General features: G+C 51.5%; 1 protein-coding gene across 1 annotated transcript in view; it reads left to right on the top strand.

Annotated features, from left to right (window-relative positions):
• Positions 1 to 1,745: 1,745 nt before the first annotated feature.
• Positions 1,746 to 11,866, top strand: part of LOC146020606 (integrin alpha-M-like) — a 184,906-nt gene continuing 174,785 nt past the window's right edge. Inside the window, exons 1-2 of the mRNA XM_083153855.1 lie at positions 1,746 to 1,831; positions 1,913 to 2,001. Coding sequence (XP_083009981.1) covers positions 1,746 to 1,831; positions 1,913 to 2,001 — 175 coding nt within the window. The remainder of the gene's footprint in view (positions 1,832 to 1,912; positions 2,002 to 11,866) is intronic.

The following is an 11,866-nucleotide window of genomic DNA, read 5'->3' as shown; positions in this document are numbered from 1 at the left end:
TACTCTCTTGTGCAGGATTGATGCTCGATTGTGCAGGATTAGTACTTTCTTGTGCAGGATTGGTACTCTACTGTGCGGGACTGGTACTCAATAAGGCAAGACTGTTACTCTATTGTGCTGGATTGGAACTCTATTGTGCAGGATTAGTACTCTATTGTGCAGGATTAGTACTCTATTGTGCGGGATTGGTACACTCTTGTGCGGGATTAGTACTCTCTTGTGCGGGATTGTTACTCTATTGTGTGGGATTGTTACTCTATTGTGTGGGATTAGTACTCTATTGTGCGGGATTGATGCTCTATTGTGCAGGATTGGTACTCTAATGTGTGGGATATGTACTCTATTGTGCGGGATTAGTACTCTCTTGTGCAGGATTGGTACTCTGTTGTGCGGGACTGGTACTCGATTAGGCAAGAATGTTACTCTATTGTGCTGGATTGGAACTCTCTTGTGCGGGATTGGTACTCTATTGTGCGGGATTAGTACTCTCTTGTGCAGGATTGGTACTCTATTGTGCGGGATTAGTACTCTCTTGTGCGGGATTGGTACTCTATTGTGCGGGATTGGTACTCTCTTGTGCGGGATTGGTACTCTCTTGTGCGGGATTGGTACTCTCTTGTGCGGGATTGGTACTCTCTTGTGCGGGATTGGTACTCTCTTGTGCGGGATTGGTACTCTCTTGTGCGGGACTGGTACTCAATTAGGCAAGACTGTTACTCTATTGTGCTGGATTGGAACTCTCTTGTGCGGGATTGGTACTCTATTGTGCAGGATTAGTACTCTATTGTGCGGGATTGGTACTCTATTGTGCGGGATTGGTACTCTCTTGTGCGGGATTGGTACTCTATTGTGCGGGATTGGTACTCTATTGTGCGGGATTGGTACTCTGTTGTGCGGGATTGGTACTCTATTGTGCGGGATTGGTACTCTATTGTGCGGGATTGGTACTCTGTTGTGCGGGATTGGTACTCTGTTGTGCGGGATTGGTACTCTGTTGTGCGGGATTGGTACTCTGTTGTGCGGGATTGGTACTCTGTTGTGCGGGATTGGTACTCTGTTGTGCGGGATTGGTACTCTGTTGTGCGGGATTGGTACTCTGTTTTGCGGGATTGGTACTCTGTTGTGCGGGATTGGTACTCTGTTGTGCGGGATTGGTACTCTGTTGTGCGGGATTGGTACTCTGTTGTGCGGGATTGGTACTCTGTTGTGCGGGATTGGTACTCTGTTGTGCGGGATTGGTACTCTATTTACAATTTGACACAACTGATTTATAGTTACCCATCATCTTGCTGCACTGTAACCCTAGTAATGTAATCTCCTCTATCTCAGGAATGGGAATTCTTGTATTTATTTACCACTTCTAAAAACATCATTTCAAAACATTGATTTTATCTCTAAATTTAATGATAAAAAGTTTCACTTTTAAAAACCAGTTGCTCTTTTAGGAGGAGACTTCCCTCCACCGGATTATCCTGGAAGAGTCCTTCCGAGAGGACGAAAGCTGGAGTTACACCGCATACTGTAATATGGAGGATACTATTACATGCTCCGCCCTCACGTGACAGGGACTGGTGATAAGAAACCTATTTCATTGGATATTACTGGCTGCATCCCATGTACACCGGCATCGCTGTATGTCTGTGATGCCTTTGATAAGTGGTCCGTGAGTGGTGGAGTGGAGTATGTGCTGGTATCTCAGGCTTCCTGTCTGCCATGGGAACGTACAGCCGATCCTGTAGTACTCCATGGCTGACACTTCATCAGATCAGATTCCTCCTGGCTACACCCGTCAGACACCACTAACAACCCCCGGACTTGTAGGTCTAAGCTGGTTTGTCACTACATGTAGTCACCTCTCCCCCCTCCTACTCAGTAGTTTCCTAGTAGTGATGTGATGCAAACCCTGAAATAGTGTTATCGTGTCACAACACATTACACAAACGACACTTCCTGCTGACACTTCTACAACAGAAGTTATTCTGAAGAGCAAACGGCCAACACGTAAGGTGCATTCACACTGGGCCAATTTCCTGGGGGTGGACGACTGTCCTGGGATGGACATAGCAAGACACTATGGATACGTCCACCCTACCGCTCATCTGCTGGTAATACCGGCCGCCAGCGATGGTACGGGAGCGCGCATCAACGCTCACTGCTCATCGCTACTCCGTACCCCCTGAGCGGCTTTCTCCCTCCTGAGTGATTTTCCTGGGAGTGGACGACTTTCCATAGCAAGACACTATACATACGTCCACCCTGCCGCTCTTCTGCTGGTAATACCGGCCGCCGGCGAAGGTGTGGGAGCGCGCATCAATGCTCACTTCTCATCGCTACCCCGTACACACTGGGCGGCTTATGAGCTGAAAGAAGCTTGAACTACAAAACTCAGCCGCCTTCAGCTCCATGTTGCCCAGTGTGTATGGGCCTTATAACGTGATGCCTGGGAATGATTCACGGACAATGCAGAGGCCGTGCTGTATACTCATATACCGAGTGTGATTAATGTGACTTCTCCTGTGTCACCAGCAGCTGAGGACGGTCTGTCATCAGCGTGGGCATGTGTGAATATTGTGACTTCTTCTGTGTCACCAGCAGCGTGGGCAGCAGTTAGCCATACACAGTAAGATGCTGCCCCCTGGCACACACTGGGGCTGTTTCTAATGAGTCAGATGCAGTGCCACGTGTGGGCAGAACTGCCATAAGAAATGGAGGGGGGCACAGTGACATGTCTGTTCTCTCCCTTGCTCAGAGATGGGGGGCACGGTGACATGTCTGTTCTCTCACTCAGAGATGGGGGGCACGGTGACATGTCTGTTCTCTCACTCAGAGATGGGGGCACGGTGACATGTCTGTTCTCTCACTCAGAGATGGGGGCACGGTGACATGTCTGTTCTCTCACTCAGAGATGGGGGGCACGGTGACATGTCTGTTCTCACACTCAGAGATGGGGGGCACGGTGACATGTCTGTTCTCTCACTCAGAGATGGGGGGCACGGTGACATGTCTGTTCTCTCACTCAGAGATGGGGGCACGGTGACATGTCTGTTCTCTCACTCAGAGATGGGGGGCACGGTGACATGTCTGTTCTCTCGCTCAGAGATGGGGGGCACGGTGACATGTCTGTTCTCTCGCTCAGAGATGGGGGGCACGGTGACATGTCTGTTCTCTCGCTCAGAGATGGGGGGCACGGTGACATGTCTGTTCTCTCGCTCAGAGATGGGGGGCACGGTGACATGTCTGTTCTCTCGCTCAGAGATGGGGGCATGGTGACATGTCTGTTCTCTCGCTCAGAGATGGGGGGCACGGTGACATGTCTGTTCTCTCGCTCAGAGATGGGGGCACGGTAACATGTCTGTTCTCTCACTCAGAGATGGGGGCATGGTGACATGTCTGTTCTCTCGCTCAGAGATGGGGGGCACGGTGACATGTCTGTTCTCTCGCTCAGAGATGGGGGCACGGTAACATGTCTGTTCTCTCACTCAGAGATGGGGGCACGGTGACATGTCTGTTCTCTCACTCAGAGATGGGGGCACGGTGACATGTCTGTTCTCTCACTCACTCAGAGATGGGGGGCACGGTGACATGTCTGTTCTCTCACTCAGAGATGGGGGGCACGGTGACATGTCTGTTCTCTCACTCAGAGATGGGGGGCACGGTGACATGTCTGTACTCTCACTCAGAGATGGGGGGCACGGTGACATGTCTGTTCTCTCACTCAGAGATGGGGGCACGGTGACATGTCTGTTCTCTCACTCAGAGATGGGGGCACGGTGACATGTCTGTTCTCTCACTCAGAGATGGGGGGCACGGTGACATGTCTGTACTCTCACTCAGAGATGGGGGGCACGGTGACATGTCTGTTCTCTCACTCAGAGATGGGGGCACGGTGACATGTCTGTTCTCTCACTCAGAGATGGGGGCACGGTGACATGTCTGTTCTCTCACTCAGAGATGGGGGCACGGTAACATGTCTGTTCTCTCACTCACTCAGAGATGGGGGCACGGTGACATGTCTGTTCTCTCACTCAGAGATGGGGGCACGGTGACATGTCTGTTCTCTCACTCAGAGATGGGGGGCACGGTGACATGTCTGTTCTCTCACTCAGAGATGGGGGCACGGTGACATGTCTGTTCTCTCGCTCAGAGATGGGGGCAGGGTAACATGTCTGTTCTCTCACTCAGAGATGGGGGGCACGGTGACATGTCTGTTCTCTCACTCACTCAGAGATGGGGGGCACGGTGACATGTCTGTTCTCTCGCTCAGAGATGGGGGACACGGTGACATGTCTGTTCTCTCGCTCAGAGATGGGGGACACGGTGACATGTCTGTTCTCTCACTCAGAGATGGGGAGCCCGGTGACATGTCTGTTCTCTCACTCAAGAGATGGGGGCACGGTGACATGTTTGTTCTCTCACTCAGAGATGGGGGACACGGTGACATGTCTGTTCTCTCACTCAGAGATGGGGGGCACGGTGACATGTCTGTTCTCTCACTCACTCAGAGATGGGGGGCACGGTGACATGTCTGTTCTCTCACTCGCTCAGAGATGGGGGGCACGGTGACATGTCTGTTCTCTCACTCGCTCAGAGATGGGGGCACGGTGACATGTCTGTTCTCTCACTCAGAGATGGGGGGCACGGTGACATGTCTGTTCTCTCGCTCAGAGATGGGGGGCACGGTGACATGTCTGTTCTCTCCTTTGCTCAGAGATGGGGGGCACGGTGACATGTCTGTTCTCTCGCTCAGAGATGGGGGGCACGGTGACATGTCTGTTCTCTCGCTCAGAGATGGGGGGCACGGTGACATGTCTGTTCTCTCGCTCAGAGATGGGGGGCACGGTGACATGTCTGTTCTCTCCTTTGCTCAGAGATGGGGGCACGGTGACATGTCTGTTCTCTCACTCAGAGATGGGGGGCACGGTGACATGTCTGTTCTCTCACTCAGAGATGGGGGGCACGGTGACATGTCTGTTCTCTCACTCAGAGATGGGGGCACGGTGACATGTCTGTTCTCTCGCTCAGAGATGGGGAGCCCGGTGACATGTCTGTTCTCTCGCTCAGAGATGGGGGGCACGGTGACATGTCTGTTCTCTCACTCACTCAGAGATGGGGAGCCCGGTGACATGTCTGTTCTCTCCCTTGCTCAGAGATGGGGGGCACGGTAACATGCCTGTTCTCTCGCTCAGAGATGGGGGCACGGTGACATGTCTGTTCTCTCACTCAGAGATGGGGGGCACGGTGACATGTCTGTTCTCTCACTCAGAGATGGGGAGCACGGTGACATGTCTGTTCTCTCACTCAGAGATGGGGGGCACGGTGACATGTCTGTTCTCTCCTTTGCTCAGAGATGGGGGCACGGTAACATGTCTGTTCTCTCACTCAGAGATGGGGGCACGGTGACATGTCTGTTCTCTCGCTCAGAGATGGGGGGCACGGTGACATGTCTGTTCTCTCACTCAGAGATGGGGGCATGGTGACATGTCTGTTCTCTCACTCAGAGATGGGGGGCACGGTGACATGTCTGTTCTCTCCTTTGCTCAGAGATGGGGGGCACGGTGACATGTCTGTTCTCTCCTTTGCTCAGAGATGGGGGGCACGGTGACATGTCTGTTCTCTCACTCAGAGATGGGGGCACGGTGACATGTCTGTTCTCTCACTCACTCAGAGATGGGGGCACGGTGACATGTCTGTTCTCTCACTCAGAGATGGGGAGCCCGGTGACATGTCTGTTCTCTCACTCAGAGATGGGGGGCACGGTGACATGCCTGTTCTCTCGCTCAGAGATGGGGGGGCACGGTGACATGTCTGTTCTCTCACTCAGAGATGGGGGGCACGGTGACATGTCTGTTCTCTCCCTTGCTCAGAGATGGGGGTCACGGTGACATGTCTGTTCTCTCACTCAGAGATGGGGGGCACGGTGACATGTCTGTTCTCTCACTCAGAGATGGGGGGCCCGGTGACATGCCTGTTCTCTCACTCAGAGATGGGGGGCACGGTGACATGTCTGTTCTCTCACTCAGAGATGGGGGGCACGGTGACATGTCTGTTCTCTCACTCAGAGATGGGGAGCCCGGTGACATGTCTGTTCTCTCACTCAGAGATGGGGGGTCACGGTGACATGTCTGTTCTCTCCTTTGCTCAGAGATGGGGAGCCCGGTGACATGTCTGTTCTCTCACTCAGAGATGGGGGGCACGGTGACATGTCTGTTCTCTCACTCAGAGATGGGGGCACGGTAACATGCCTGTTCTCTCGCTCAGAGATGGGGGGCACGGTGACATGTCTGTTCTCTCGCTCAGAGATGGGGGGCACGGTGACATGTCTGTTCTCTCACTCAGAGATGGGGGGCACGGTAACATGCCTGTTCTCTCGCTCAGAGATGGGGAGCACGGTGACATGTCTGTTCTCTCGCTCAGAGATGGGGGGCACGGTAACATGTCTGTTCTCTCGCTCAGAGATGGGGGGCACGGTAACATGTCTGTTCTCTCACTCAGAGATGGGGGGTCACGGTGACATGTCTGTTCTCTCCTTTGCTCAGAGATGGGGAGCCCGGTGACATGTCTGTTCTCTCACTCAGAGATGGGGGGCACGGTGACATGTCTGTTCTCTCGCTCAGAGATGGGGGGCACGGTAACATGTCTGTTCTCTCACTCAGAGATGGGGGCATGGTTAAAACAGAAATAACGCATCAATAATCCTATGCTTTTATTATACTCTGATGATACTGTTATTATTGCTGCAGATGGCGTTAGCTTGTTGCACAGGATACTAGCCACGGCGTATGAGGCCTTCCCTTTGCGCTAAGCAGCATGTGTTTGTCAGAAGCAGAAACCATCTTCTCAGTTATGGCTTGCATAATGTATTACAAAATGGCGTAGGGAGCCAGAATACTGCTGAAAGAAGTAATTTCTTATGAATAAATGTTTTGGTTTTCTGGGTCTAAGAATGCAATATTGATGGAACAGAAGGCAAGGGCAGACAGCCAGTCTGCACAGTTTTGTCTACAAGTAATGAGAACTAACCGGATAACGGGGTACGCATGTGTAGACCCCAAGGCCTCCAGGTCAAAGAGACCTCGACATTTCTCTTACTAGTTACCAGTTCCAAAATGACGTGACTGATTATAATATCATTAATATAATTAATTTAATACTGACTGGTCCAATCACATTTTAGTCCATATGAATAATGAAGTAACTGAGCTGAATAAAGTATAAATATTGGGCATAAAGAGGGGGTGGTTAAGCGATTGAGGAAGCAGTTCAGAGGACGTGATTGGAGCTGGGGGTGCAGGTAATTATCCCTGAGATACTGGCTGATTCTGTCCCTTGTCTTTTGTAACTGGGTAAAGGTTTTTTAATTAAGGAATTAGTCCATTAATATTATATATTTTAGTGTGTTGTTTGCTTTGGCCTTTGCAATACATGTAATCAAGTTATCTTTTATTATATCTTATATATTTAGCCAGATCCGTCAGTCTAAGCAGTGTGGCAAACGGTGGGCGGGGTTTCACGGGTGATTGACAGGCCCATCCACCGTTAGCCACACTGCAAAAGCAAGGCACTTCCGTTCTACACATCACCTCTGTTCTCCACAAGCACACACCCCTCCTCGCCCACCACTCCCCATGCCTGCCCATACATGCACAAACTCAACCCCACGGCTGCTCACCGCCCACAAACCCCCCCCCCCACACACTCAGCCCCTGCCCGCCCATAGGACATCTCCACGTCTACACACCGCGCGCCCAGCCCCCCCCCCCCGCCCCACTCATACACGCGCTCACACGCGCAGCATCCCCACTATAACCCCCCACCCCAAAGGCGTAACTACTGTTTTGCCACCGCCCCGCCGGACATTTAGCCCGCCCCCCTTCTGCCTCTAACCCGACACGCAGATCTGTGTCGGGTGACGGGCGGTCCCCGGCTCCGGCTGCAATAATAACACATTTCGGGTGCCCCCCTTCTGCCTTTAACCCGACACGCAGATCTGTGTCGGATGACGGGCGGTCCCCGGCTCCGGCTGCAATTTTCCGAGTGTCTGTTATTATATTAGCACTGCAGCCGCTCCGGCTGCAGTGCTAATATAATAACAGACACTCGCCCCCGCCCGTCACCCGACACAGATCTGCGTGTCGGGTTAGAGGCTGCGGCGCCGGCGGCAATGGGGTCAGGAGGGGGGAGGACAGGAGTCGGGAGCCGGGACCACCCGGAAACTATAGTCCCGCAGACCCCCCAGGCGACCACACCTGCCTAGCCCCCAACGTCACCTCCCCTTCCCACCATTATCCCACTCAGGTCAGCCCAGACTCTATGCCCCGGTCACACACCCGCAAGGATCACCAGCCACGCTGCCTGCCTAACAGACGCTGGCTGTCGCCCAGCTGAGACGCAGACGCAGCCTTCCAGCCAGACACCCCTACCTGCCGCCCAGGGGACCCGCTGGCTGACGCTCAGAGCTGGCTCCCAGCCAGACAGCGCTACCTGCCGCCCAGGGGAACCCGCTGGCTGACGCTCCTAGCTGGCTCCCACCCAGACACCACTACCTGCCGCCCATGGGACCCGCTGCCTGATACTCCCAGCTGCCTCCCACCCAGACACCGCTACCTGCCGCACAAGGGACCTGCTGGCTCCCACCCAGACACCGCTACCTGCCGCCCAGGGGACCCGCTGCCTGACGCTCCCAGCTGCCTCCCAGCCAGGCACCGTTACCTGCCGCCCAGGGGACCCGCTGCCTGACGCTCACACCTAACGCTGTCCGCTCCCAGGTAAGACACAAATGCTGCCTCCCAGCCGCTGCCTGCCGCTCTCAGCAAGGCCTCCCAGGGGACCCGCTGCCTCACACATCTCCACGGAAACGCACCGCGCTACCCCCTCCCCACCAGCCGCCCAACCCAGCCAGCCCCACCTCTACACAACGCACGCACGCCCACCCCCCCCCCCCCCCACCACCGCTACCTGCCGCCCAGGGGACCCGCAGCCTGACGCTCCCAGATAACGCTGTCCGCTCCCAGGTCAGACACAAACGCTGGCTCCCAGCCGCTGCCTAACGCTCTCAGCTAGGCCTCCCAGGGAACCCGCTGCCTCACGCATCTCCACGGAAACGCCCCGCGCAACCCCCCTCCCCACCAGCTGCCCCACCCAGCCAGCCCCACGTCTACACAACACAAGGCCAACCCCCCCCCCCCCCCCCGCCCCGCTCAACACACACGCTGGCTCCCAGCCACCCACCGCTGCCTGCCACTCTCAGCAAGGCCTCCCAGGGGACTCGCTGCCTGACCCTCCCAGCAAAAGCTGTCCGCTCCTAGCTGAAACACACACGATAAACATTTATGCTCTCACTCAAATGCACTTTAAGAACATTATTCAGCAAATTACACTATATCTCACACTCACATATATTTCTACTTCTAATGGGGCGAAGCCCCTCACAACGGTGTGAAGAGCGCCCGGAGGGCGCGATGAATCCCCTAGTCTTTCATTATTCTTCAAGTAAAGCATTTCGCTATATTTTGGTGTTGAGTGAATTTATTTCAGCGTTATATTAAAGGGTTAAATGAAAATGTGTTCTCAAGATTGGAGGCCCCAGCGAGATCAATAATAATGGTGCGCACACTTGTCATTGATTGGGAGAATTTGAGTTTGCACAAGTGAATAGTAAAAAAATATTAATAATAATAATAATAATAATAATAATAATAATAATAATAATAATAAAAAAAAATATTTGTAGGCTGTGCAGTTTTTTTTTCTCCATCTAGCTCTCAATTTCTGTAAAAGGGTGGTAAGCCAAATTACTTGAAAATAAATGTCTTTACCCTTAGAATAAATAGGTTTTTTTATTTAACTATAAAAAAAAGGTAACGCTGCAATTTTTTTATCCCTTCAAGTTTGTGAGCAGGGAGAGTTAAGCATTTAGGGGGACATTTACCAAAATGGATTCGTAGAAAAAAGGTGTATTCGTAGGCAGAAATACACCTTTTTTTTACTAATTTGTATTTTCGGGATTTACAATCCCAAAAATACAACAATTCGTAGTCCTAAAGATGGAACATTCGTATTTGTATTTACAAATACGAATGTCTACACCATCGATAGAATACGACAGAAATCACCATTCAAAAGAATGGTGGTTTCTGATTTACTAAGCAGCCGTACTGATAATACGGCTGCTTAGTGGTGTAAAACACCCACGCAAATACGACAGGAAAATCATGTCGTATTTGCGTTTTAGCCTGCACGGATCAGTCAGATCCGTGCAGGCTTCAGTGTAAAAAAAATAGAAAAATTAAATTAAAAAAAAAAAAAAACGGCGTGGGGTCCCCCCCACAGCCGAAACCAGCACCAGGCTGACAGAGGCTGGAGCCGGTAATTAAAAATCAGGGAACCCAACAAATAGGGGTTCCCTGATTTTTAACAACCAGCCCCAGGCTCCTGCTCTGGGGCTGGTTCCCAAAATACGGGGGACAAAATGACTAGGGGTCCCCCGTATTTTAAGAACCAGCCCCAGGCAAAACCAGCCAGCAGGGTAATGCCACAGCCAGGGGGAGACTTTTTATGCAAGTCCCCCCGGCCAAAGCATTAACCCTACCAACCAGTCAGCCTGGCCAGGGGCCCTGGGGGAGTGGGGACCCCCCCCAATAAAGGGGTCCCCCCCTCCAGGACTTACCTGACCAGGCTGAAGCCTGGTGCTGTCCTTGATGCCCCTGGGCGGTGGGCATCGAGCTGATAGCGGTGTAAAAAATAGAAAAAACTATTGTTTTTTACTGTGGCACTACAAGTGCCAGCAAGCCTCCCCAGCAAGCTGGGACTTGGATAACCACATTTTTAATTACCGGCTCCAGCCTCTGTCAGCCTGGTGCTGGTTTCGGCTGTGGGGGGGACCCCACGCCGGTTTTTTATTTATTTATTTATTTAATTTTTTTTTACACCTTGCAGCCTGCACGGATCTGACTGATCCGTGCAGACTGCCTACAAATAATTCGTATTAGCAGCCGTATATACGGCCGCTAATACGAATTCCTACGACATCGGAGGGTTACAAAGCAGTCGTATATGACTGCTTTGTAACTGATCCTCCGGAACACGACTTAAACAGTCGTATGCAGTCGTAGGGAAAATACCAATACGAAAAACTCGGTTTTTCATATTGGTAAATTTCCCCCTTAACCTCTCCCTTCCAGCCTGTCAGCTCTGTCTCCTCTGTCAGCGGGCACAGTGAACTAATCCCCCGCCCATTCCCACATTTCAGTCAAAAGGGAAGAAAAGTATAACAATTTCTCCCTGTGCTAATTAAAGTTTCGTTTTTGCTTCTTTCTTTTCTTTTTTTTTTTCTTTCAATAAGTATTTAAACTTGCAAAATAGTTGTTTATTTTTACTTATAATATATGCTTAGTTTTTTTTTTAATTTTAACTACTATATTTACTCATTTTGTATTTTTTTAAGCTATTTTGTATTTACGATATATAGTTTTTGATGAATATTTCTTTGTATTAATTAAGGTTATCTGTATTTCTTGTGGTTGGACGGCCGCTGATTATGGGGAGCTGGGGTGCATAATTTCATCTTTCCCTGTTTCCCAGCTGGGGAGATCTTTTACAGCGGGGCTGGGCAACACCGGCCCTCTAGATGTTAGTGAACTACACATCCCAGCATGCCTTGCATCAGTTTCAGCATGGCCACATAGCAAAACTAATGCAAAGCATCCTGGGATGTGTAGTTCACTAACAACTAACATCTGGAGGGCCGGTGTTGCACAGCCCTGTTTTACAGAGTGTTTGTGTTTTAATGTGTTTTTATTGTTTGTATTTTGCTGTATTGGATTTGGCAGACGGTTTGTTTGGTGTGGATCTGTTTCTGGAGATATTT

This window comes from Crinia signifera, chromosome 7 (assembly GCF_055691185.1).
Source record: "Crinia signifera chromosome 7, ASM5569118v1, whole genome shotgun sequence".
Classification (NCBI taxonomy): Eukaryota; Metazoa; Chordata; class Amphibia; order Anura; family Myobatrachidae; genus Crinia; species Crinia signifera.
Note: the sequence above shows the minus strand (reverse complement) of the source record. Positions and strands in the feature narration are given on the sequence as shown.